A 27,546-nucleotide genomic window follows, 5' to 3' on the forward strand; every position below is an offset into this window, starting at 1 on the left:
TTTCCAGACCAGAACACATGCTCTGTTTATGACCTCACCATCTGGGGAACCATCATAACAAAGTAGCACTTCGGCTTCCTTATCGTGTGCTGCAAATCACAAGAATCCTTCAGAAGATGGGAATTTTATGATTATTACGATCATAGGACAATAACGGTCTTATTAAATTCACTTTAGATGAAACGTTAATTGTTCTATGACTGTAATTAATCTGTAAAGTGAGAAAAACAAGCCTTGTAAAATAGAATATGATTCTTTTATTAAGGTTAGAAGTCCCATCTTCTGCAGGAGTCTTGTGACTTGCAGCACAGACTTTAGTCACAGTGTGCCCTAGAAGGAATGAATGCCTTGCAGGCAGAACTCAGGGCACGAAAAAGCGCACAAACCTGTCTCAGCAGACCAAGTCTGCGACATCACAGCTGAGCTTCAGAGGACATCTTTTGGAGTCTTATTTCCTGATATTTGGACACCTAGACCCCAGATCGGGTAACAGCAACACAACTCTACCACTGACTTGCAACATGGACCTTTTATCTCCACGAACACCACAAGTCTGGATGAATTCTACCGTGCAGTGAAGTTGATAATGCTTAAGACAACCACTCCCTGCAAACAGTCAACATCGCATGGACGTGCAGATCATGTCTATATCGAGTCCGTTGGTTTAGACCACGTCTGTCGGACCTCCAAACTAAGTCTTTGCACGGCTGATTACCGGAATTTAAAACTGTCTTCACCATCGTGAGTCCAGATGGGTGAGTCCATGAATGTTAGTGACAGTGTGACGTAGATCTGTCAGGATTTTCTAATCCTAGAGTTTCACCGTCAGTTTTCTATCAGAAGCTACTGCAGGAGATAGGTGTAGGAGACTATTTTCATGTTCAGACTGCAGGAAAATATCAGTGACTCAATATAATCAGAAAAAACATTTAAGAAATGGTTTTTCAGTCAAGCACACATTAAAACACCAAACTTCATCTCCCAACACTTCAGTGGTAATAACAGTAGCCTTCCTACAGGCTGTTGAGAAAGTTAGAGAAAAGACCACAGCTGAAGAAAGCTGTGATAAAAAAGGCCAAATTGAGATAAAAGATCAAACTCCACCATTTTGCACGGAACATTTTAATCCAGAAGTTTGTTAAAAACAAACAAACAAAAAACAAAGTTCTGAATTCAAACCTCTACCTGAAACCCACCAGCATGTTTATCCTTTATGTGAAACTTTGGGTGTAAAACGATTTTACCACCAAGTGACTTCTTTAGGTCTTACATGCTTCAGAAGGAGGAATGACATTCCTTATTACAGAAGTGGAATAAGAGTTTATCTGTGAAGAACCTTATTATCTTAGTTCAACTGTTATTAATAAGATGCTTATAATGGTGTCGGGGCATTTTAAATGAGCCTGGTAAATATTCTGACCTGTGCTTGATACGTTTTGAGGAAAGAAAGAAGTTTAAACTCTTCACTGTTGATGAACCCATGGCAGGCTGAGACGACCGAGTGCAACGAGGCCTGTTGTTCCACCAGCAGCTGCCCAAGCCAGTGCTCCACTGGTCCCTGTGCCATGACAGGTTGGTTCAGCTGAAACCAGACACAAATTTGTTAGAGATTAAATATTTTGACTCACTTTATAATTGTAAAGTAATTAATTTATCAATGTCTTCCTCACAACCGCTTGTTAAGACTTTATTAACAGAAGAATGGATGCAGCCACTGCTATATTTAAATGTGAGATTACCATTTGTTTTCATTTTTCATTTAGAGCTGCTGCATAGTTTTTCATCACATTTATTTCTGTAAAAACCAAATGTTGCTCTATAACTTTGCAGATCAAATTGCACATTACCGCATGTTGTTCTTTACATACCAGTAATTGTTCCCCTTCTTGTGAGATAACAGACAAAATCTTATCATAGTCTGCTGGATCGAACTCCACATCGTTGACATTGTCAAACACTTTGAGAAGATGTGACTGAAAAACATGACCAAAAATAGTGGTTTTAAAAAACATTAAAAGGCAGACTTGGCAGTTTAGCTTGCTTTTAGCACCCCCTAATGTCCATTATTAATTATCTGCAGTTAAACTGATGATTAAACTTACCTCCTCGATGTGAGTTCGCCTTTATAACACCTTATCTAACTGCTAAAATGTCTCCCCAGCCTTCAGTAGTGTCTACAGGAGTGATTCATCACTAAATGAAATTAGCCGTGTTCATGATCTAAAACATGCAGGAAACCTGCTGGAAGCAGACTGCAGCACCAAGACAGGCCAACAGGAGGCGGCCCGCCAGTCTGAAGTAGCAAGTGCAAGGGCGGTGGGGGTGTGAGTGACATTTAATTAACTCATTCGCTGCCAGCGTTTCTCGCTGTTTTTACTGTTTTTTTTAAGAGTCACAGAACGTTGCGCACTAAATCCAGGGTATCTGCAGGTTTAAGGGAGCCAAATTTAAGACTTTTTAAGACTTTTTTTAAGGTCACTTAGACCAAATTTAAGCTATTAAAGCAGGACAGCAGTAGCTCAACAGGTTGAGCGGGTAGTCCAGTAATCAGAAGGTTGCAGGTTCGATCCCGGCTCCGGACAGAGAATTCTGCTGTTGTGTCCTTGGGCAAGACACTTAACCCACCTTGCCTACTACTGGTGGTGGTAATTTCCAGCTATTGCCTGGAACCGGTGCAAACCACGCGGTGATCGTGGGATTAGCCATTGCCATTAAACTTGCACTTCCCCATGGCGCAAGCTCCCACTAGCTTAACCAGCTAATGTGCTCATCTAAAAATAGCCCCCTTTCACAACCAACTGAATGTGTACAGTTCCGCTTACGCCAATGTCATATGCAAAAAATGCTGAACACAAACTAGACATTCACGAAAATTTTATAGAAATGAAAGAATCTTGTTTATTGGGTCTTTGGTAATTTAAGACCTCTGGAAACTGTATTTAAGGATTATTTGTCATTTTGAAGGATTTTTAAGGCCTTAAATTTGGAAAAGCTGATTTAAGACCTTTTAAGACTGTTTAAGGACCCGCAGATACCCTGTAAATAGGGATGCATCGATACCACTTTTTCCCAAACCGATACGATACTTGGATCTGAATATTCGTCGATACCGATTACCGATACCTCTACCACACAAAAAAATGCAATGATTTGGAATACATATTTTATTTTCTTCTCTGCTTTCAACAGGAAAAGACTGTGAGGTAGATAAAAAGTAAAATATATGAATAGAAATCATCACAAAACTAAAATATTAGGTGAACAGAAATGAAAAGTTACAGTGAAGCCATTTTCAAGCAACTGCATTGGTATCGGTTCCTGGTATCGGTTAACTTTTACCGATACCGATACCAGTATCGTATCGGTGCATCCCTAGCACTAGGATGACGTTGACGCCAAAACAACCAAAACAAAGCGGAGACTCACCTCTTACATCAGGAAGAATCCGCGCGTTTCGAGCGTTATCTGTTCTTTCATAACCCGTTGTTGAATTGTGATCGGCAGAAGCTTTTCCGGTTCGCGCCTCACCTTTTGTTTTTACAGGAACGCCCCAAAATGATCTAACACATGGATTTTCTGCTTCCTGATCATGTGACGTGTGACGCGGGGGCTCGTCCGACGCCCACACAGTAAAAAAATGCAAATGACGACTAAAGTCGTCATTGGCAGTGAATGAGTTAATCATCACATAACTGGCTCAAGAAAGATTTTAAAAATATGAAATGGTTGCATAGTATGGCTTTAAAAAGCAGCACAACAAGCATTTTCTTACATTCTTTTTAATAGAAAAATATTAATCTGTCAATATTTTTGAAATAGCTTGTTATTTTAAGTGACATTCATGTGCAGCGTCTTACCCGAATGGTGTGAGAATCACTGGCTTGTCCAAGAATTTCCAAAAGAGCTGGATCAGACACAAAGAAGAATCGTGGAAACAGGAGCCTTTTCTTCTCGAGATAACTGTTAAATTCAGAATACACAACAAACAGCTGAATACCGGCAGGAAGAAGACGTTTTCTTCAACCTGATCTTGTTTATTAGAGATGTTAAACTTATTCAGACCAATTCTGTTACCCAGCAAGAGATTTCTGACAGAGCTCTAACTGCCTCTGAAGTTCTGGCAGCCGGTGTTCCAGAAATGGATCACTGGCACAGCATTCCACTACATTCGGGATTTTTTGAGCTCTTTCCATGATCTTGATCCAGGACTTGTCAATATCTTGAAATTGTTTTGTCTCCTGTGGCAGAAAAAATATAAGCGAAGCACTCAAAAGCTAATTTTCAAATTTGGGGAACTGAAAACATAAATGACACCTGAGGTAGGTCTTTGGCAATGTCACCCCCAACAAATACAGCTTCCAAGTAGATCCACAGGTTTTGAATTATAATCCACTGTTCGATGATCTCAGATGATCTCGACAGTTTGGATACCCAATCCTGGAGATCTGGTTTGTAGTATGTACTATACCTGTAAAAAGATAAGGACACAAGTTATTTGAAAGATCATAGATTTAACGTTATTTCAAACATTTTTTGAAGTGAACTGACAGACTGCTAATCTTCTCTCATTCATGAGCTGCTTTAGAACTTTCTTGTTTTGTTGTTGTTCTCAGAGTTCTACATTTAGATGTATCCCACCTGTTTGTCAGCAAGGAACCCAGGACCATCAAACTATCCTCCAGGTTGGTAAAAACCTCGGATGTCTCTGCCCCTTTCAGCATCAATTCTCCTCTATTCTTAAAAGTCATCAGGCTCAGGGTCTGACCAGACCACAGCTCTTTGACCTGTGACAACTTGGCCTCGATATCCTTCTCCTTCACAGCTGATATGCAAATGTCCTTTAAATACAGACAGGCAAATGTAGAAAGATGGAGACAAAGAAATATAAGAAAATTAGGAAATGTTGCTAAATTAATAAAAGAAGTTTAGATTTTCTGAAGTGGAGTTACATGGAATAGACTTGTTAGCAGCAGTACACGAGTGTCCGAACATTCTCAGTTTAGAGAACCAGGGAGAGAGTTTTGCAAAATCAAAGTAATGGAACATTTACAGAGCAGATTTCAACCTTCCAAAAGCTCAGACTTCAAAAATGTCCCATTAGTTTGTGCTAATGCTTTTTTACAAACTATCAGAATTTGTCATGTTTGCATCAGACGGTTATTTGTTTTCAATTGTTCCTTTAATGGCTACAACACGTGGTGTGCAAAACATCTGCTGCAAAATGGAACATGTCAAGAGAACCCCAGTCAAGCAGCTGAGGCTGAGTAAAGTGGTAAAAACTCATAAAAGTTTCATCAAATATTTCTTTAACCCTCCCACTGTCCTAATGGGTGTGACCCCGCGAGGAAAGTTGACCTTTGAGCAGGGTTGATGGTTTATCTCTTGAGGTCCATCAACCCTGCTCAATGGTCAACCAGGGTATCTGCAGGTTTAAGGGAGCCAAATTTAAGACTTTTTAAGACCTTTTTAAGGCCACTTTGACCAAATTTAAGCTATTTTTTAAATTAAATTTAAGCTATACTTTCCAGCTATTGCCTGGAACCGGTGCTAACCACGTCGCGATCGTGGGATTAGCCATCCAGTTACCATTAAACTTGCACTTCCCCATGGCGCAAGCTCCCACTAGCTTAACCAGCTAATGTGCTCATCTAAAAATAGCCCCTTTTCACAACCAACTGAATGTGTACGGTTCCGCTTACGGCAACATCGTACACAAAAAATGCTGAACACTAACTAGAAATTCACGAAAATTTTTATAGAAATAAAATAATCTAGTTTATTGGGTCTTTGGTAATTTAAGACCTTTGGAAACTGTATTTAAGGATTATTTGTCATTTTTAAGGATTTTCAAGGCTTTAAATTTGGAAAAGCAAATTTAAGACTTTTTAAGACTTTTTAAGGACCCGCGGATACCCTGTCAACTTTCCTCGCGGGGTCACACCCATTAGGACAGTGGGAGGGTTAAGGCCCCACTGACAAAAATCTGTATTAATGCAAACTGGCAGATAAAATAAATACCTCAATATCATCTTTGTAGGTCAAAGGATGTGCTTCCATAATGTCCTGCAGTGTAAAGGTACTGGACTCCACTTCAAGCTGGTGTTGAGTTAAGGATGAGATTCGATCCCAGTGTCTGCGACTCATAGATTTGTTTGTCATCATTTCAAGCAGAGGGCATAACTCATTGAAATCATCAATGGTCTTCTTCAGGTCAAGAAAGGCTCGCCACTCCTTCATGGCTTTAGGGAGCTTCCGACACCTTCAGTCACAGACAATCCTGTTCATAAACAGAAGTCTGGGACATTCAGCTGTAAAAAAAAACTTAAATACTCAACCTGTTCTGAAATTCCTGAAGCTCTCCATTTATCTTTTCAATGTCTACTTGCGTCCACAGGACCTTGTAGTACCCACTTATTTTGCTCATCACAGCGTCATACAGGCCATAGAGTTTCTGGAGCAGTTCTAGCTCTTTTCTAAAAGAAACAAAATCAACCTATTATAGTATGATTTTATCAAACACATTAAATACTACAACAGTTTTATTGGGATTTGTACCCAAGGTATAGTTTGGCTGTGTTACTAACTGTTTCTGATGCAGACAGTCGTACTCTGTAACGGGCAACCTCAGAAGCTCCTCCCCAGCCCTGTAGGTGATGAACTTTTTCCACAGGTCTTCAAATTTAGCCTGAACAAAAATGTTTTTTTCTATTAAAACACACAAGTGAAGGCTTTATATCTATTAAATGTTCCTAAAACCAGAGCAAAATGACCACCTACAGCTTTTAATTAACACACAAATGTCAAATTTTACTAGTGAACTAAATGGGACACCATTACCTGAAATACTTGGAGCCGCTGGCTAGCTACCTGTGGAGCAACCCCTTCCACCAAGGGGCCTTCCTAGCATTCAAAACCATTGAAACCAGTAAGCACATTTAAACAGACGATGTTATTAGAAACACAGAAATCCACAGCTTACTTACACGCGCATACTGGTCCATGAACGTGTTGATGTCCTTTTTAAAAACACCAACAGACATCACCAGTGTTTTTTTTAACTCCGGCTCCTTATGATAAAGTTCATTTTGCACTGACCTCTGAGGAAGTGAAAGTTATGAATCCATAAGTAGGTCATTCGTGCATAGGAAAGTACTGGAAAACTTACAAGGATTAACGCAATAATACTAACAGCCTTGGACAGAAGATCTGTGAAGAGTTTCCACAGATTGTCAACTTCCTCTCGTTCATTTTCATCTATATCTGCTTTATATGTGGTCAGAATTTTATAGGCATCCTGTAAAATACAGTATTCCAGTATTAGTCGGATTGTATTCCCGTGTGTGTGTGTATATATACAGTATATACATATGTATATATATGATATAGTTTTTTATTCTTTGAACAAGTGTTCATGTATTCATTTTGCAAAAGATTAAAAGTCATACCTTAATTGCAATAAGGGTTATTTCAGTGTCTATGTCAGTCTCTCTGAGCTGACGCAGAACGTCTGATGAACGCCGAAAATCTTCCAGATCAGCAACAGGACGCGACAGCTGTGCCCACTGTTCATTGGTCTGTATACTGGTGTCAACCAGTTTCCTTCTGTATGTCTGCTGCAGGTATCTGCAGATCAGTTCTTTCCAGGCTTTCATCTCAGCTTTCAGAGCATTTTGTAGAGGACCTGCTTTCACAAGACAAGACTTTAGTTATCTATTCATCTCCTAGTTATCCAGGTCAGGATGATCTAGAGATCTAGAAACATGTTTAAGTTGTTTCTTCATTTATAGGCTATGCTTGCAATTTTTAGCAACACCCCAGTCTCATCTATCATTTCATCAGTTAAAATGGTGTTTATGTTTTTTGTTTTATCCTTCTGTAACAGCCATTTTCCACGAGTTTTAACGCCAGAGCAGCAGCGAGTGGGTTAGGGTTAGTGTTTAAAAGGATTAGATGGTATATTTTTGTTCTATCAGCAGGAAAGTGAATGTGTATTTGGGTGACAAACGCTATGGGAGTAATAGTAAATATTGCTGTACTGTAATGGGAGAAATATTACACAGGTGTCATATTTTTGGTTATAGTTGTCTATACATGATTTTACATTTCATTTGCTATGGATATATAAATTTTTGTTTGTGTTTTGGTTTTGTTTGGTATGTTTGTAACTTATTTTTCTGCATGCTTGATGTAAATATTGTGTTTGCTCTGTGTTAATGCATGATGTAAATTAGTTAATGATTGTTAGACCTCAGGAAGACTAGTGACTGTTTTAACAGTATCCAATGGGGATCTTAAAAAACAACATGGATATATTCGGTTTTTATTTGTGTTTGATAAGAAGCCTTCGTGTTTGGAAGTTGATTCAACTTTAGCTGAGGTTAAATTTGCCAAAATGTAGATAGAAATCAGAACAAAATCTTTAGATGAGGTAAAACCCCGAAACATCACAGCTACTTTACCTGTTGACAGTTTAACTGGCCCAAAGGCAATCTCAGACTCAATATCATCGATTTGTTGCTCAAATGAGACGTAGTGTTGGATCAAAGACTCAATTTGGGTCAGGGGTGGGTTGCTGTTCATAAATTCCTGTAAGACAACAATGACGTTTCTCTAAAAGCCATTTCACTGAGTAAAAGTCCTCATGGAACATGTTATGTTTATAAATTGAAACATACCTCAATTTTGAGATTATTATCTTCCCATAGTCCACTGAAAGTGTAGAACTGCTTCAGAACATCCAGGACTTCACTCTTCTTGCTGCTAAATGTGGATTTTAGAAGGTCCACCAATCTCAGAATGTCATTGTGATTAATGACTTGCTGATAGAAATAGTCTTTCTCTGCATCCAACACAGAAATAAAATGGACAGTCAGCACAGAAATCCATCTGTAAAACAGTTTTTGTATGAAAATAATCATTTTTCTTTTTAAAACGTGTGTTTTGACATTTTTACAGGATGTAGATATTTGAATATCGTGTGCATACATTCAACAGTCCAATAGAAAATCTGACCACGTTTGCTGAACAAATTATGACTACTAGGGTTGACGAAGTTAGCACATTAATATTGTAGTGATGAATGAAGAACAAGAAGAAACAATCTTACATAGAGCCTCATAGGATAAAAATCACAAGGCACTTCACAAGAACAAAAATAAAATATAAAGAAATAAAGATCATAAAAAATAAAACAATTAAAATATTAAGTTAGAAAAAAAATTGTGATACAAAACATAAGCAAAGGAAAAGAGAAAATACATAAGAAAGAGGTTATCGGTGGGTCTCGGGAAAGGCAGAACAAGGAGAGGGTGATGAAGGTCAAACTAAAACCAGCCTGAACAGGTGAGTCTTCATTCCATGCTGTAGTTCGTTTTTAAAACACAGAACAGTTTTGTTACCTGTTTTCCCGCTACGTTTTGTTTGCGGCTGCAGACTTCCTCAGGTTAACGCTGATGGTGGCGTCACTTCCTTCTTCGTTTACCCGCGGGCAGCTGAGGACGTTGTCGCCCTCTGCTGCCCGCTCTCTCCTCTCCAACAATGCAGTCCCATGCGCGGTCCAACGTGTAGACCCCATCGTCCCTGTTCATGGTCCCACATCCACGTCTCCTTATCTCGATTGGTTCTTTTATCCATCTTTTGTATTTTTGTTGTTTATGATCCGTGTGTTGTCCCAGTCCATTACATGGTTTTCTCTTATGCAATGATCTGTTACGGCTGACTTTTTTATTGTACTTTCTGCTTCTTCTTTTGCTGCTCTTGTGTGTTTTCGACTTGCCTCTTTCTCGCACTCCTTTCTATGTTCTAGTGTTCGTGTGTTGAGTTGGCGTCCGGTTTCTCCTATGTCTGTTTTATTGAAGAGTTTGCATGGGATTTCGTAATGACTCCACAATTATGTCCAGCTGGTATCTTGACTTTTGGGTGCACTAGTCTGTTTCTAACTGTTGTGTATGGTTTTGTTGGTGTGTTTATGTTGTGTTTTTTCATTGTTGCTCTTATTTTTTCTGTTATGCCTCTGATGTATGGTAGCGTTATCACTGGTTTTGGTTCTTGTCTTTCTGGGTTTCTGGTTCTTTGCTTTGGTTGTTCTTTTCTTTCTGTTGTTGTTTGTTGTTTTCCTTTGTTTATTGCCCATGTTGGGTTTCCGCAGATCTTTAAAGCATGTTGTATGTATTTGTCCTCTTGTTTTCGGTCTCTTTCTTCTGTTATCATGTTTACGCAGATTACACGCGGATTCTTCCTGATGCAAGCGGTGAGTCTCCGTTTTGTTTTGGTGTCGACATTATCCTAGCGCGCAACGTTCTGTGACTCTTAAAAAAACAGTAAAAACGGTGAGAAACTCTGGCATCGATGGGCTTTAAAGATCAGGAAAAGGCTGGCAGTGAATGAGTTTAAAAAAAGGGGTCCAGAGACTATTTGTGTGATATGCTTGTCAGCTGGTGCTATCAAGTAAGAGAAATACTGCAGAAAGAGACTTCAAGAAGGCATTTCTGTACTGTGAGTGAGCAAAACAGTATTTGCAAGTAGGGATGCTGCAGTCAGGTTTTTTGCAGCTGATCACACGGATTGGACATAAATATTTTGTGTAGTTATGAGTGCTACAGACTACAACTTCTGTGGATAAAGGAAGAATAACATCACCTTAAAAGGCCTGTATTCATTTAGACAAAAACATGTTTTTACTTTTTCAAGACAGAAAAAGACTTGCAGCACATAAAGTGTTTGTTTCTGACCCCAACTAAACCACCTACTCACAACCCCATGGTTAGAACTGTAGGAGTCTCTTGAGCACATTTTAGAAGACACACCATGCCGGCGAATCAGTGTAATACTGCCGCCACGCTGTGTCTTATGAACGAGCAGCGGTGGCACGGTCAGGCGGGAATTTTACGGCACACATGCTGCCCTGCTTGGTAGTAATATTACTGCAACGCCTGACTTGTGAATGAATATTACAACTTGGTGCAACAGAGGGAGGTGTCCTGATCACGTGGGGGAAAAACTGCCGAGCTCTTGATGGAATCAGTATGACAATGAAAGTAAACACAGGCATAAGTTTTGCTTTTCGCTCAGATCACCAAAGACTGCACAGGGACTGAGAGAGACAGACGCCTTTAGGAGCAGATTGTTAAAAAAATGTAATTGCCTTGATGGCAATAAAAAAACAAGTTATGTCCAAGATAAACAGAAGTCCGCCGCAGCGCAGAGACCGCCCGCCTCCCCCCTTTTTATCGCCATCGCATAATCTTTTGTTAAAAAGGACACGATTGCGCCACTATGCCGCCACGGTCTGACCACTTATAAACGACCTAAAGCACCCTGATGCCGGCTCGGCATTGCGGCTAATTGGCGACATTGTTTTCTAAAACGGGCTTTGGATAAGAGGCCAAACATCTTCAACCAGAAAAGCCCAGTTGTTTTCAGTTAAATCTCTCAAGATCAAGTCCAGGAAGAATGAGAGTGCACAGCAACACGCTGCAGCACAAAGTAACGATTCTGTCAAAAGGAAAACTGAAGGTTCAGTGTAGCTGATATCAGACACTATCTAACAGATTTAACTAATTAAAAGCTCTCAAAAGTCTAAATAGTGCAGAAAAGCAAAAACTATCTCTCAGCTTTGCTTGTTGTGAGATAATAAAGAGGTAATGATATGAGAGTAATGTTAAGTGTTTTATTTTGAAGGGTATTTCAGCGGGTGGTAACGGTTGTCGTTTCCGGTTCTAGTCAGCGGTTGTCTTCGCTGAGGAAAACCGCACTGCTCTGTGGACATGTGCAGAAGTTGTAAGGAGTGGGTTAGGCAGAATTGACGGCTGAACGATACTTTTGGCATGTACAGTGAAGCATTTGCATGAGTGACTGTCAACCAAACCAAGCATGTGGCAATGGACACTGTGGTGACTAGCAAACCACCCTCTCATCCCAGGAGAAACAGGTGTGCAGGGTTTTCCACAGAAAAAGACTCACAAGGCATTCAGTCATATTAGAGACCACAAACAATGAATGAATGACTCATTCAGCCTAATCTTCTTTTATGAATTTTAAGTTTAAACGAGATAAGAACTGTAAAAATGGTCATTAACTTAAGATGCACACATTATTATTCATTATGCGTCTTATTTTCATTTGGAGATTACCTCTGCCCTGAATGGCATCCCAGCTGTACTCCTCCTCCCACACTATAGCCTTGCTGACTTCCAACACAGAGGAGATGAGCCCATTGATGGCCTCCTGGATCTCCTCTACACTGGGGCTCATCACCTGATCACAACAGTCATCAGACACAACAATGTTTTCTGTTTGTACGAGACCAACAACCAATCCTGCCTAATTTCTTAGTGTCAGCAACATCACTGTGTCGAAGTAAAGATGATGGATCAAAAAGTCGAGCTAACTCACCACTACAGGTTTCTCCAGCTGGACTTCAGCTTTTATCAGTGGGGCCAACTTGCACTGGCTTTGTGACGTCTTATGAGCCCTGTAAATTACATTTAGTGGTGTCAGTCTAAGTAATCATTATTTCACTGACAGTGTTGGGAGTAACGCGGCACAAAAGTAATTAACTACTGTGATGCATTGCTTTTTGCTGTAATGTGGTAATGTAAGGCATTACAGGGAAAGAAAATGGTAATATTTACTCGGTACAATTGTCAGTAACGCGGTAATTACAACGCATTTTTAAACCCAGAATCAAGATGTGGGTTTCCTAAAAATTCAAATTGCGGGAAGCCTGAAAAACAATCCAGTATTCACATATATGACGTCATTTATGGACTCAGCTTTGCGGGCATTCTACGAGCAGAGAGGACGCAGCGGTGATGGCTCAAATACTCCAGCTGCGTCCTGCGCGCGGCCGCTGTTATATTCACAAAATCGCTCCACCAAAACAAAGTCATTCATTTGCGATCATTTATATCCACCCCTATTCTCTGGTACTTCATGTTCTTTTCAGCTGAGTTCATAATCTGTGCCCCGGTGATTTCAACTCATTGCTGCTGGAGCGCAGCGCAAAGCTTTTTTATTTATTTATTTATTTTTTTTGCGTTCGGTAGATCCCTTTGGCTGATTAGTTAGAAAGTAGGAAATCTAGTTTACAGTTCTTCTGGAAGACGGAGAAAACATGCAGCATGCAGGAAGGTTAGAGCGAGAAAGGGCAGGAAGTTATTCAAAAATCAAGAAAACAAAACAAAGTGCTTGAAAAGAAAAAAGTAGGTAGATTTATCCCCGATACACATTTTTACCGTGAAAAGCAATAATATATAAGCATTTAATATTTATACATGTGATAGAATCAGATCTCCCCACAAGTCAGTCCCACATCCAGGGCCGTATCAAGGCATTTGGGGACCAAGGTAAATATAGGCTTGGGGCCCCCACCACCTCACTCCCTGCTCAGTTAATATAAGATGGCAGCGTGCTGAGAGTACAGATTGTTGTTGTTTTTATTTAATAAACAATCATTTTAAAGCACTGTTATTATATCTGACTGTTTATAACAGCAATCCTAGCTCAGACACCACATCACCTTCACATATATGTCATGAGTTCACTGAGCGTCACATTACCAGATTCATATTGAAGTTGTTTTGGTGAAAGTAACTTCAAGTAATGCAAAAGTAGTGTAATGCCTTACATTTTAAAATCAGTAATATTGTAATGTAATGAATTACTTTAAATTGAGGGTAACAAGTAATAAATAATGCATTACAGTTTTGAAGTAACTTGCCCAACACGGTTCACTGATACTGGTGTTTTGAAACAGATATACTTACGTGACCCACTGAGTTCTGTTTGCGAGGGTCTCCAGGGATAATAGTGTGTTTTTGACAAGAGCTTCACACACCTTTTCACTGAACAAACTGCATAGATTCTTAAACACCTGAAATAAAGATTTTTATTTGGCACATTTACACATCTTGGTATACTGGTGTGGTAAATAACAGAAACCCTTTTCTACGGGGGGCAAATGTACCTTTTTCTTTTGTTTCTTCTTTAATTGGTTTTCCGAAACCACTTCATCCTTTCTTATCTTTGTTTTCTGGCTCTCAAGTCTTATACTGGTTGCTAAAACAAATATAATTTAAATGAGAAGCAAATAAGATGTTAAAACTTGATCACATTTTCAATTGTGTTACACACCTAGGACAGCGTCCTCCTCCATCTTTGAGTCTTTTGGTTGATGGATGTCGCCCAACATATAACCCAGCTCGTGGAGTGCATATTTAACATGAACACATTTGAGGTCAAATGTCTTTGCCCACTCTTTGCAGCGATTCTTAAGGGAGACAGAAAATAGGTCATGTAGTGAGAATGCACTTTTGTATTTAATTACTCAATTTTCTTTTTGTAGTTTGCGTTCAACGACGCTCCCAGACCAGCTGATAAATGACACAACGGCGGAAAGTCGGATGACGGTCTGAGGAAGACTGAAGCCTTCAGTCGAAGCTGTCAGCAGGTATGAGACAAACATCTTTAAAGCAGCTAAACGTTTGCCTTAAAAACAGAAAATCGAGTACCGTATTTTCCGGACTATAAGTCGCACTTTTTATCGTGGTCTGGCTGGTCCCGCGGCTTATATACCAAAGTGACTTATATACAAAATGATGTATACCACACTGCTGCGGGCTGGCTCCGGTCCAGGTTTCAGCTCCTCTGCCCCGTCATCACCTGCTGGAGCCTGTGGCGCGCTGCTGCGGGCCGGGCGGCTCCGACCTAGGAATGAGCTCTCCCCGCCCGCTGGAAAGGTTTCAAACACTGCCATCCTCTGCTGGAGACCGTGGCGCGCTGCTGCGCCTGCATTGTTTATTCTGTTATTGTTACTAGTACTTGTCTTGCAATGCGAAATGTTTGGTCTCAGATTTTGTAAGAAAAATAATAAAGTTTCCCCCCAAAATGCGACTTATGTTTTTTTCTTCTTCATTATAGAGTTTATGGCTGGTGCGACTTATACTCCGGAAAATACGGTAATTTATAACGAAGAAAAAATTAACTTTTTCAATCACGCACTTTTCTGTGTTCATTTAAAGGACAAAGAACTTGGCAAAAATAAACCCTCAATTTTAAAGCGACAGTAATAATCAATTATCATAGTTCTTTAATTTAATTAATTCACATGTTTATTGGGAAAATGAAAATGGAATTTTCAGACCTTATTATGGTCAACAAAGTCCAGCAGTGATGTCTCTTTCTCTGGGAGCTCAATCAGCTCAGTCTTCGATATTGCATCAAGGACATCGTCGACGTTCGCCTCACAAATATCATGTATCTAACACACACACACACACACACACACACACACACACACACACACACACACACACACACACACACACACATGAATTTATCTTCTTTGACCCCTTAAATGCCGGGTACACCCTGGACAGCACTCCAGTCCATTGTACTTTTACTTTTACATTTAAATGATACTTCTGTGTGAGCTGTTCCAAAAACATTTCTACATGTAAAAATGACAGGTTCCAGTTTAATCGGCCACAACATTTAGTAACTTACCTTCTTTGCCTCATTTTTTAGCTTAAGCAAAGCTACTTCAGCATTTTGGAGGAAGTCGTTGAGATCAGATGACCAGGTTAGCAGTTCCGACCCAGGGCCGAGTGCAGAATCAACCTTACGATTATAAACAGTATAAAATCATTCAAAAAGAAAACTATAGACAAACAGGATTAAAAATCTTCATTTATAAACAACAGCAAGACCTTTATTTACTGCATGAAGGGAGCGTTTATTTATCCAACTTTCATATTTTATTCTACAGAAAATACCTTCAACCGTGTTTGCTTACATTTTCCATTTTTGAAGAGAAAATGATCCTTTGTTCTGTGGGTATGCTTTCACATGTGGATTTAAAATCTTCCAAAATAGTCTATTAAAAAGCACAAATGTCAATTACATTAATGTCTTCTATAAGCCAAACTAATCAAAAAATGCTTGAATGTGTACCTTCAATCGCCTTAAATAGCCATTTAGTGTCTTCTCCATCTGAACAAGGACTAAAGCTTGCTCCGGAATCTCCAGACCCATTTGTGAATAATATTTTGCTTCCATAACGACCTCCATAACTCTCAGGTCAAAGTTCACAACCATTGTTCCTGCCTTTGGGTCACGAATCAGCACTGGGCTGTTCATCACTGTTTTAGACAGGTCATGCAAGTAAATATCAACATGAGATTTTAAACCAAAAGTCCAACATAGGGCTGCATAATATATCACAAATATATCGTTATCGCGATATCAGCACACGCAATATGCATATCGCAAAGGACAGATAAATATCGCAATGAATGGTCCGCTCAAATGTTTGCTACACATCAAGGTTGGGCGATGGGGCGAATGAATCGACCATCGATGATGGTCTGAGCCGTTACGGTTGTTTTTTTTACAGGAGGCGATTTGTTTATTTATTTATTTGTTTTTATTGACAAATATTTTGATAGAGACATTTGATAACACACAAGCTGCAGGTGACCAGTTCATGTTTACGCAGCGCAGGAGGAATGTGCGTTCGAGCCGCAGCAGGTGAAATGTGAAATTGTTTAATTGCATTGCTCGTGTTTCTGGGGCATTCTGATAGGCTTGGTTGGACTAAATATTAATAACAATGAATGGAAATTTAATGAATGATTATTCAGAATTTAAAAAATGAAAGTGATGGGGATAAATGGATCACGTGACCTCTGGCAGCAAGCTGCCTCCTCAGGGTGCGTCCAAACGCAGCAGCGATTCATTTCATCCCGCACTTATAAAAGAAAGAACCCCAGAAGTTTTTGTTCAGAAAGAAACATTTAGCTTAAATAAAGTACCAAAACAGTGGGAGCCACAGGGAAACAAAGACGAGGCTTCTTTTTAACATTTTAACCATGTTTAATACGGCCGTTTATACGTCACTCTACCAAACTACAAATACAAAATTAAACAAAACTAACAACATGTTTTTCTCTTCCAGCAAACATATGCGCTGCGCTTGTCTAAAAATTATCTATGTTCTGGGATTTTTTTGTGTTCGCAAAGCAGTCCAAATAGTCTTTTTTTGGACTGACGAATGGCAGTGGGAGAAACTATGCTAATCGCCCAACCTTACTACACATAACTCATTCTGTCAATCAAACAGAAGCAACAAATCAAATAGAGTTCTTTACCCATTTGGCCAATTGGGTGGGTTCTCATAGGTTAGATGCCCGCCCCCGAGGCGGACGGCACTTAATTTTGATGGTTAGCAAACACCCGAGTTAGCTTTCTGCTGATTTTGCTTTTCCCGGGATCCACATCGTTTGCTTTTCTCATTTTTATGGTTACTTTTGTCTTATTTTTTATTTCTTCGTTTATGATTATTTTTATTCCCGAGTTAAGTTTTTATTTATCACATGTAGTATCGTCGTCGCAATATTACTCACTGTTATCGCAGGTTTTCCTAATATCGTGCAGCCCTAGTCCAACATGTTGATATTAGCATATTAAAAGAAAACCAACCATCAGTTAGACCAGAAGCCTTCTTCATCCATCTTTGGTGTTCAGAAGTCTCAAACTCCTTCAGCATGTCTGCAATGCTGCTGCACTCTCTGACCTTATATTGTACGTCAGGGTGGGACAAAAAGTCTGTGTTTTCCTGTTAAGGAAGACAAACTCAGTCAACACTACAGAATCTTTGTTAATGGTTTAGTTTGGGTTATTTTAGTGACTCACTTTCAGGTATAACAAAATGTCCTCAGTGTTCTTACAGAGATCTCTGTCCCAAGGAATCCTGCTCGCCACCGAAGATGAGGTAGAATAACAAACTGGATGATCCTGGTTTTGGAAAAAGTCCTACAAAAACGTTGACAAAGTAAAAGCATCGAAGCTTAGGTGTCACTCATCATTAAATACTCTATATTATCAGCGTTTATTGGATAAACAAGGTGAAGCCAACCAGATACCTTTTTTACAAACTCCAACTTTTGGATATGATGCTGAAGAATAAGTTTAGAAACTTCAGGAATCTTGTTGTCAACACAGGGAATGTTCAGCTTCTTAAAGCTATGGAAAAAATTTTTAGAAACCCATTAAGATTCTCCTTATTTACTCTGACACGTGTGGAACATTTTCAATTAAACAACAATGAATTTTACAAACCCTTCTATGAAAGAAATACATGTTTGGGATGAGGTGACTTTTGATGAGGTGAACTTTGTGAAGATGGAAGTCATTAATATCTGGAGTTGTTCCTGTGGTAAAGCACAACAAAAGTGTTTAGTTCATTTTATTTCTATACATTCTGGGATTTTGCTAGCCTGGCAAGCCAGACTAAATAAATGTATTATTTAGTCTGGCAACGCTCCATTGACGGCTCTCGGTCGTGGGGCGGGTTCTACCGTTGTCTTTCAAATGATCTCCGCATTCCACTGGACAATGAATGTGACATACTCTTGTTTCACTCTGTTGCATCATCCCACCCACCAGGCATATAGAGTGCCCTGATTGGCCCACAAAGCGGATAAAGCTCTGTGATTTGTTCACTAAGCAGATAGAGCACTATGATTGGCCCACCATTATGGACCAATCACAGCTCTTTATGTGTTTGAAACCCCTCTAGAGACCTGTGATTGGCTAGCCAGAGTCCTGGTAGGAGCTCCTGAGGTTCCAATGGAGCATGCCTAGACCATTCTTTGCAAAGCAAGAATTTGGTCTAGTTCACTAGGCTAGGATTTTGCTGTATCCAGGGTATCTGCAGGTTTAAGGGAGCCAGATTTAAGACTTTTTAAGACCTTTTTTTTAGGCCACTTTGAACAAATGTAAGCAAATTTTTAAAATTAAATTTAAGCTATAATTTCCAGCTATTGCCTGGAACCGGTGCTAACCACGTCGCGATCGTGGGATTAGCCATCCAGTTACCATTAAACTTGCACTTCCCCATGGCGCAAGCTCCCGCTAGCTTAACCAGCTAATGTGCTCATCTAAAAATAGCCCCTTTCACAACCAGCTGAATGTGTACGGTTCCGCTTACGCCAACATCGTACACAAAAAAATACTGAACACTAACTAGAAATTCACAAAATTTCATAGAAATGAAATAATCTTGTTTATTGGGTCTTTGGTAATTCAAGACCGTTGGAAACTGTTTTTAAGGATTATTAGTCATTTTTAAGGATTTTTAAGGCCTTAAATTTGGAAAAGCTAATTTAAGACTTTAAGGACCTGCGGATACCCTGTGTAAATCTCTGCCAAAGGAAATTTTGATCTTTTCATTGAGGATTTATAAATGAATAAATAGTTGTTTAAATCGGATTTTATTTGAATCAAAGAAGCTAGCGAGGCCGGTTGAAAGGTTGTAAGAACAGCAGACCACATACGTACCTCAATGTAGCAGATGTCAGCCATAAATTTTTCGTAATCAGCTTCAAACTCATTTTCTTCTGGTGATAGGATGTCGTCTCCCTTTTTAATACCGGTGATAGCAGTCTGGAATAGTCTGGCTATAATCTCAATGCCTTCAATTCTTGATTTTTCAAGGGTTGCAAAAGTCTTCAACATTGAAATTATTTGATTGATCTAAAGAAAGGAAATGCCAGTCTATATCAGGCAACGGGGTCTGAATAAAGTAAAGCAATAACTGCAAATACGTTAACAATGACGACACCTTTTCAAGTTTCTTGGTAAACTTCTTAAGGTCTGCAGCAATGAACCACTGTAGAGCTTCAACGGGCTTTTCCCCAGGGCTTTCCACCGTTGGCAAGGCTGCTTTCTGAATGCAGGATTGATATTCCTGAAACAAGCACAGGCATTCCTGCCCAAGATACAAACAGAATGACATTAGTTTCCATTTGCTGATATTAAAATATGGTCCCTTCCAATTTTAGTTAAGAAAAGCAGGGACGATGGTACATTACCTGTATTTTTCTGTGGAGGTCTTCAGGATCTTGGTCCCACATAAAGCTTTTGTTGTCTGTAATATACGCTCTGCAAGCTACGATCATCTGATGTGTGACCTGGAAATGTTAGGCACGTGCAACACGTTTACTCAAATGTAAACCTTTACATTCTGTCTTTATATGAACGCTAACTTTTAGTTACATTACAACTTAATTCCTTCTTAAACTGAACAGGCTTTCCTTACTTTGCTAAAGAATGGAGTCATCTCATCTGTTCTGTAGTTCTGTGATTCACAGTAAATCCTAGAAAAGGTACTGACGAGACTCTGCACGGTATTCGTCATCGAGACCTGAAATCCATTCAAACAAGCAAGTCACTTGAATACATTTTTGTAGCCTCTTGCTAAACTTGAATTAGCATTATTTTGTGCAGGCATTTGAGAAGCTTTATTTCTAGCTGCAGAGCAGTCTGTGAAACTTCAATATGAATGCTGTGTCTGACCAATGAATCTTGACGCATCACAAACAATCTACTGAATTTATTATCTAATATTACACAAAGGAAGTTACCGAGTGCACTTACCGGATTACTGCTGAAGAAGGTCTCCTGCAGGCTCAGGAACTTCACATGTTCTTTAGCTACATTAGCACGGTGTGAGATCTCGTTTTCCTTTTCCAGCCATTTCTATATAGAAAAGGTGAAAATATCATCGATGATGCCGTTTACTTCACGGGCTCAAGAGATACTGCCGACTGTCCTGATTAATAGGCTTTTTCTCATTTTTTTATTGGTTAAATTATTTATCTAGGCCATTTTGTACATTTTTCCATCTTTTTTTTGCAGCCGCAAACGAAACGTTGCAGGTAAATAAAACCTTTCTGTGTTTTAAAGAGGGAACATAGTTTGTTATTTGGAGTCTTTTTTACATTAATGATAATTTTTTTACATTAATAAGACGCCCAATTTTTATTTGAGACTCGCCGAACGGCATTGAATTCACAGATAAAAAAGATGTGGGTTCAACTTTCATTTTGGAACAATTTTTCAAGCAAGGGAAGGGAATGATCTGAGCATGCAGGAGGACTGACCCATCATAAACCTTTGTTGGCTGTGCTGAAGAGAAAGGTACAGAACCACATTATTTCATTAATTAGCCACCAAATAGTTCCCGAGCACAGCCACAACTGCAGATCATCACGGAGACGGGTCAAATGTGGAGATGTAAAGTCACCAGTGTGTGATGACTGATGAGACTTTAAGATACTTTTCTCTGCTATTTTGAATTTTGAAAGGTGAGATTAGATTTGTTAATTACAGACCCTGATGTTTTAATCTCTTGACAGCACCAGTTAAGACAGTTTTTTGCACAATAAACACAAACATTATATTATCCGTTTCACAGAGTAATATTCCTACACGTTCAGCCCTAATACCTTCAGTATCATGCAGGGTTTGAATCGGAGTACGTCCACCACTGCCTTACACTGCGGACTCTTCATGTGGCTGATGATGGAGCTGTACTTTTTGTCCAGCTTTTGCCAGTATTCCATCTCCTGGAGACTTCCTGTGAAACTTGGTACATCTTCGACATTGAGCTTTCTCGTAGCCTGATGGGAATGAAAACAAGACTTAATACAATTAGTTAAACGTTCATATTTTTGACCAAACTGACATAAACAAGCTGACCTTTTATAAACACTCAGTGTGTCACCAATAAAGTTTTATCCTCCACTTGTATTTTTATCTGACTTTCCAGTTAGTTTATTTTTTAAATCGCCAGCATGTTTCTCATCATTCATTTAACAATCACTATTACAAACTACTAACTTTTTGTCCATGTGTGTTTAGCCTGATGCTCCCCGGGGCTGCACATTAACAGATAACGTAACAGACTGACACAGGTGTGCCAGCTACTAACCTTCAGTATCTGTTTGAACCACTGGATCAGCATTTCTTCCATTTGTTCGACCGTGTCCGGGTTAGAAGCTGCAGGTTTTATGTCGTCAGGACTAGCCAGTTTAGAAAAGTCAACATCTGTGACTGCAGTCAGATGATCACAGCTCTGTTCTCTTGCCTGGAGGTCTGACGCACAAAAAATGATGCGAAAATAAAAATGTTACAACCCAGTGTGAAAAATGTTGAATATTTACTAAACAGAACACTTCTCTGAATGATCCAAGCTCAAATTATGCAGAAATGTATTTAGGTGAAAAGATGTAAACACACAGGTTTGTTTTTCTATCCTTATTAGGACTTTATATTGACTTTTATTCATTTTAGTAACTGCATTTATGCCTAACCCCGGGTTTCCACGGGAGCCGTCAGCAGCACGTCTTGCTCGCGTAAGCTGCTGCTTGGCCCTTCCCACGAGACGCGAAGCAGCAGGGGAGCAGCTGTCACCGACCGAGCACGAAGTCACACGAGTGACTTCGTCAGTAAACACAACAACAAGCAGGAGAAAACTACAACATGGTTTGTGTTTTATGTTCTGTCCGTTTTATAATCGCCAATACGGACCTGAAAAACAAAGGAGACCGCTAGCTAGGTGATAACTTCTCACGGGGACGCACAGTTAGTAACTTTTTTAAAAGTAAAGCAACCGGAAGGCAGTACGCTCTTTATTCTGAAAATCTCGGGAGCTTCTCTCCATTTCCGCGTCCGATTTCCTGTCTTTCCTTCCCCAAAAATGTCGAACTTGACCCGTTTCAGAGGCGTCGCGCGTAGAAAATAGAACCGGCGCGTAAAGGCTGCGACATGCTGCTCCTGAGACGCGGCCGACTCGCGCTGCTGACGGCTCTGGTGGAAAAGGTTCTGTTGACCACAGCGGTTCCTATCAGCAGCTATGACGTGCTGCTGCAGTAACGTGCTGCTGACAGCTCCTGTGGAAAGCCGGGGTAACTCTAACCAACATATTCCTAATCCTAATCAAAAACTCACCTCTTACCATAAACCTAGCCCCTAAGCCTAAGATAGGGCTGGGCAGTAAATCGAGAATTTATCGTTATCGAAATTTCTGACTCAAGATTAATTTTTCCCATATCTATAAATTTAATATTAAAAAAATGAAAAGATGTGTGTAAAGCTGGGCGGACACTGTGTGACTTTTTCACTCGTAGCACTCAGCTTCAGCTCAAACTGTACGACTTCCTGGCAGGGCAGATCTCCCGAGTCTGTACGACCCAGTTCTCGGATGCGACCTGACTGCTCACACTGTACGTCTGGTAGCAACACGTCGGCCCCAAAATATGCTAAAAATAGCAGTTTTTACTCAACACGTCAGACTTTTTTGTTTTGCCTGTTGTCCTTCGGGAGTGCTGCAGGAGGACACACAGGGATTTATGGGGGTTGGGTGAGGAAAACGGAATAAAGAAAGTAAATCTGTGTTTTGTGATCAGTTTAATTTGACATGAACACGACAAACACGCTTCCTTGACAATCTTTGTGAGTAAAAAAAAACGTAGAAATGAAAACGAACAGCGTGTGTTATTAGGGAAATAGCGGGGAGCGGTGTTGATGCAGGATTGCGCATGCGCCGTGAGCGGTTCTGATACTTTTTGGGTCGCAGCTGCTCGCAGCGCCGCTTCAACAGTGCGATACCCTCACAAGGGACGAGCAAAATATTAAACACGCCAGAAGTTCATGCGAGCTCACGATTGCTGATCGGTAGCTGGTCACGTGGTGTTAATTGCCTCTCGTAACCCCCTGTACGCTACACGACGCTCAGCGCAAAACTCGCCCCGATCTCATGGATTCTCGCACGAGTGGAAAATCGGCTCAAAAAAGTGAAAAAGTCACACAGTGTATGCCCGGCTTTAGTTGGCAGTGTTCATGTCCCTTTAAGAAGCTGTACCACCTTTAGTCACTCAATGTAATACATGTGACAGCCCCATCTAGTGGACAACTTTTGTTTCTGCGCATACCTGTAGTTATCGTTCATTTATCGTTATCAAGGTGAAATCCTCAATATATCGTGATTTTAGGCCATATCGCACAGCCCTAGCCTAAAACGGGGGTCCACCGTATTAGCACTAGGTTTTGGTCCTAATAAGGCCCATTGGTCTTCAGAAAATTAGTGAAAATGCAAGTTTTGGTTCTAAGCTGGACAGTTACACAAGTACACACACACACACACACACACACACACACACACACACACACACCTACCATTCAGAGACTGTAGAAAACCTTTAAATTCATCCAGGAAGTTGTGTTTGATCTCGTCTCTCTGTACCGACGTGCCGACGGCTCCCCAATCTTCCTGTGCTTCCACAGCTAGTAGCAGAAAACTGTTGGCATCCTTTAGCCCTTTCAAGCGGTCGTCTCTGGTATCAATAACTGAGAAAAAAATGTCCTAAAAAGTATTCAGACAAAAAGAAATGTAAAAAAGTTTCAGAATGTATAAGAAACAGCTTTAGCTTCAGCCATAGCGGATCTGCATCCTAGTCAACAGCCTTTCACCCATTAGCAGGTGGGTTTCCATCCCTGGGAAAAGACCAGTGCCTGAACATCTACTTTGTTCAGGGACACAGTGAACTTTGTTGCAGAACTGCTTTCCCTTCTTGGTGTGTTCTGAGAAAATGGTTTTAAACTTGATGAATGAGTCACAGCAGTTATTCAGTCTGGTGTTTATTATCTGGGCTCATTTAGTTTAACCCTGCTTTCCTTACAGCTCTCTCAAATGGTGATTAGCGATGGGTACCGAATTCGGTACTTTTTAAGGTACCGACCGAATTCCATAGTACCGACTGAGCACCGATTCACGTCATTTGAAACGGTGCCTCGTTTCGGTACCCGTCCTTCTTAATGAGAACTTGCCTAGACAGCTGCGCATGCGCAAGAGCGTTATGTCGTCGGTCGCTGCGAGCCAGATGTAAGCAGAGCAGCATGGTAGAAAGAACGCACGCTAAAGCTTGGGTCCACTTCACTAAATGTGATGGGTAGCTTCAGACAGCTAAAAGTTTCTCGTCATAGATTCTAGACAATTCATGGTAGGCACATCAAAATACAAACAGATGACCATCAAAGCCTTCTGCTGCTCACGCTTTTTGAATTTTTCAATTTGGTGCAGTACTTTTCGAATGGTGATGAGAAGTTTGACAGGTCCAATTTCACTTCTGAAGGACAGGCTTCTCTCATTAACAGGACTACAGCTGCAGGCCTCCAACAGCCAGGGGAAAAGGCGGGAAAACAGTGCTGCTCTCTGATTGGTTGAGAGTGTTCAACCATTTTCTGTCCAATCAGGATCCAGCATCCACACATATGACGCATCAAATCGACCAGTTTGGTCTCAGGAATCTTGTATTCAATTTTAAATGCGTTATCTGTTACCATGGCAACACAAGGAACTACATATCACTTTAACCAAGTCTCATAGGAATAATTATTAAAAAGATTAATATTGAGCCAATAACAGACTCCTGTTTTTGATCTTTATGAACTATCTGTACTTAAAACTAGCGTGACGAACCTCGTCCCTTCGGTCCGTCATCTCATCTTCCCCTGAGCCGTTGTCCCCACTGAAAAGGATCCAGCACCAGGGACAGCGCCAGGAGCGGCCTGCTCACTCTCCAACGCACAGCGCCAGTTCAGGACCTCGGAGAGAGGCACGCCAGCGAAGACCGCAGCTGACCTGAATCAGCGATCAAGTCGCTCTCAGCGCTTTGGGCTTCCTGACAGGGTTGCGGAAGGCGCTTTATAAATAAAGCTTTGATTGATTGATTGATTGATTGATTGGTCAGATTATCAATGGGAGCCTCAGCACAGGTGTGGTCCCAGCTGCTTTGAAAGCAGCAGTTATTCGGCCGACCCTGAAGAAACCTGGTGCTGATGTCTCTGTGATAGAAAATTACAGGCCTATCTCTACCCTGCCTTTTACATCTAAACTGCTTGAGAAAGTCGTTTATCAGCAGCTGTTCTCACATTTAGCTGACTCTGATCTGTTTGAGGTTTTCCAATCTGGGTTCAGGTCTGGCCATAGCACAGAGTCGGCTCTACTGAGGGTCCTAAATGACATCTATCTATCACTAGATCAGGGAACATCTGTGCTGCTTCTGTTGTTAGACCTGACAGCAGCCTTCGACACAGTTGACCACGCGATTCTACTCGATCGCTTGGAACGATGTGTTGGGATCAAAGGGTCAGCTCTGGATTGGTTTAGATCATATCTCCAAAACAGGACATTCTGTGTTAAACTGGGTGATGTTTTTTTCTTCTTGGGAGGGGCTCTGCTGGGGGGTCCCGCAGGGGTCGATCCTTGGTCCACTTTTGTTTGCCATTTATCTGCTACCTTTGGGGTCAATCTTTCGTAAACATGGCCTATCATTCCATCTGTATGCTGATGATTGCCAGATTTACTCTCCATTGTGTCAGGAGAAAGGTCAATCTATTCAGTCCTTTGTCTCCTGTGTTAATGAGGTGAAGTCTTGGCTAATGTCCAACTATCTACATCTGAATGAGGGAAAGACAGAGCTCATTGTTTTTCACCCCAACAGCAGGAATGTGGATCGTTATGCTGATCTTGGCCCTCTTTCTCCCTACTCAAAACCAGTTGTTACCAGTTTGGGGGTGAAACTTGATGTAGGACTTAAATTTGATGCTCACATCAATTCTGTGATCCGGTCCAGTTTCTTTCACCTGAGACGCCTTGCTAAAATCAAGCATATGCTGTCGAGAGCCCACCTGTACTGCATGCCTTTGTAATTTCTAGGCTTGATTACTGCAACTCTCTCTATGCAGGGTTGTGTCAGTCATCACTGCGTCGCCTACAGGTTGTGCAGAACAGCGCTGCCAGGTTCCTGACTGGGACCAGGAAACGGGACCACATCAGTCCAGTTCTGGCCTCTCTGCACTGGCTTCCGATTTGCTATCGCTCACAATTCAAAATACTCGTCTTTGTTTATCATTTCTTCCAGGGTGGTGGTCCCCCCTATCTAGCCACTCTCCTGAACAAACATTCCCCATCACGCGCTCTGCGCTCCTCTGACCAAGGCCTGCTCGCTGTCCCTCGGTCTAGGTGTCGTACCCGTGGGGACCGGGCTTTCTAAGTCCTAGCACTGTTACTCTGGAACCAGTTGCCACCCTCAGTTAGGCTGTCCCCTTCTCTGCCAGTCTTTAAGAATCACCTAAAAACACACCTCCTCCGCTTGGCGTTTCCAGAACATGTTTGATTTTGGCCCTCTTTTATGTTGAATCCATTCCACAGTTTTCATTGGACACTCAATCCATCCACTCAATCCAAATGTGTTTCACACATTTGTCCTTTGCCCGAATGTTTCATCTATCTTATAATTTCCATTTTGTATTTTGTAATTTGTATTTTGTAATTTGAATTTCTTTTATTGTTGATTTTTTCAATATATTTACTTACAACTGAACCATGTTCAGCGCTTTGGGCTTCCTGACAGGGTTGCGGAAGGCGCTTTATAAATAAAGCTTTGATTGATTGATTGATTGATTGAAGTTAAACAGCTTAAAGAGCAAGTCACCCCCTACCAGAGTCTAACTCCACTCCCACTTCATGTTTGAAAAATGCAACACATGCTGTTGCCTGGCAGACCGAGAGGGCGGAGCCGCTAACAAATACACACACACTCAGGCTCACAACAGCATTGTGACATCATAATGTACCAGTTTACATCATAGCATACTTCTTAGCCAATAGCGGTGGCAGATTTAAATTAAAATACAATGCAG

At 40.7% G+C, this 27,546-nt stretch overlaps 1 protein-coding gene and 1 long non-coding RNA gene across 3 annotated transcripts in view; one reads left to right on the forward strand and one right to left on the reverse strand.

The window, feature by feature from the left end:
- Positions 1 to 27,546, reverse strand: part of LOC107392631 (dynein axonemal heavy chain 8) — a 73,097-nt gene that overhangs the window by 33,767 nt on the left and 11,784 nt on the right. For both annotated transcript variants that reach the window (XM_054752018.2, XM_054752017.2), the window contains exons 6-41: positions 24,019 to 24,205; positions 21,773 to 21,936; positions 21,288 to 21,461; positions 20,437 to 20,538; positions 20,099 to 20,203; positions 19,872 to 19,970; positions 19,622 to 19,768; positions 19,339 to 19,533; positions 18,118 to 18,209; positions 17,922 to 18,021; positions 17,692 to 17,811; positions 17,479 to 17,614; positions 15,952 to 16,139; positions 15,794 to 15,874; positions 15,505 to 15,618; positions 15,143 to 15,259; positions 14,134 to 14,269; positions 13,967 to 14,058; positions 13,767 to 13,873; positions 12,394 to 12,472; positions 12,132 to 12,255; positions 8,676 to 8,839; positions 8,460 to 8,586; positions 7,446 to 7,681; positions 7,190 to 7,294; positions 6,984 to 7,097; positions 6,838 to 6,900; positions 6,585 to 6,685; positions 6,336 to 6,473; positions 6,019 to 6,259; positions 4,639 to 4,838; positions 4,315 to 4,468; positions 4,075 to 4,238; positions 3,858 to 3,960; positions 1,869 to 1,973; positions 1,421 to 1,582 (exon numbers count right to left, since the gene is read on the reverse strand). In XM_054752018.2, coding sequence (XP_054607993.2) covers positions 1,421 to 1,582; positions 1,869 to 1,973; positions 3,858 to 3,960; positions 4,075 to 4,238; positions 4,315 to 4,468; positions 4,639 to 4,838; positions 6,019 to 6,259; positions 6,336 to 6,473; positions 6,585 to 6,685; positions 6,838 to 6,900; positions 6,984 to 7,097; positions 7,190 to 7,294; positions 7,446 to 7,681; positions 8,460 to 8,586; positions 8,676 to 8,839; positions 12,132 to 12,255; positions 12,394 to 12,472; positions 13,767 to 13,873; positions 13,967 to 14,058; positions 14,134 to 14,269; positions 15,143 to 15,259; positions 15,505 to 15,618; positions 15,794 to 15,874; positions 15,952 to 16,139; positions 17,479 to 17,614; positions 17,692 to 17,811; positions 17,922 to 18,021; positions 18,118 to 18,209; positions 19,339 to 19,533; positions 19,622 to 19,768; positions 19,872 to 19,970; positions 20,099 to 20,203; positions 20,437 to 20,538; positions 21,288 to 21,461; positions 21,773 to 21,936; positions 24,019 to 24,205 — 4,836 coding nt within the window. The remainder of the gene's footprint in view (positions 1 to 1,420; positions 1,583 to 1,868; positions 1,974 to 3,857; positions 3,961 to 4,074; positions 4,239 to 4,314; positions 4,469 to 4,638; positions 4,839 to 6,018; positions 6,260 to 6,335; positions 6,474 to 6,584; positions 6,686 to 6,837; positions 6,901 to 6,983; positions 7,098 to 7,189; positions 7,295 to 7,445; positions 7,682 to 8,459; positions 8,587 to 8,675; positions 8,840 to 12,131; positions 12,256 to 12,393; positions 12,473 to 13,766; positions 13,874 to 13,966; positions 14,059 to 14,133; positions 14,270 to 15,142; positions 15,260 to 15,504; positions 15,619 to 15,793; positions 15,875 to 15,951; positions 16,140 to 17,478; positions 17,615 to 17,691; positions 17,812 to 17,921; positions 18,022 to 18,117; positions 18,210 to 19,338; positions 19,534 to 19,621; positions 19,769 to 19,871; positions 19,971 to 20,098; positions 20,204 to 20,436; positions 20,539 to 21,287; positions 21,462 to 21,772; positions 21,937 to 24,018; positions 24,206 to 27,546) is intronic.
- LOC129167768 (uncharacterized) lies at positions 346 to 15,149 on the forward strand. Its single transcript, XR_011521434.1, has 3 exons — positions 346 to 755; positions 1,488 to 1,572; positions 14,345 to 15,149. It is a non-coding gene; the product is annotated as an uncharacterized lncRNA (long non-coding RNA).

This window comes from Nothobranchius furzeri, chromosome 8, assembly GCF_043380555.1.
Source record: "Nothobranchius furzeri strain GRZ-AD chromosome 8, NfurGRZ-RIMD1, whole genome shotgun sequence".
In the NCBI taxonomy this organism is placed as follows: domain Eukaryota; kingdom Metazoa; phylum Chordata; class Actinopteri; order Cyprinodontiformes; family Nothobranchiidae; genus Nothobranchius; species Nothobranchius furzeri.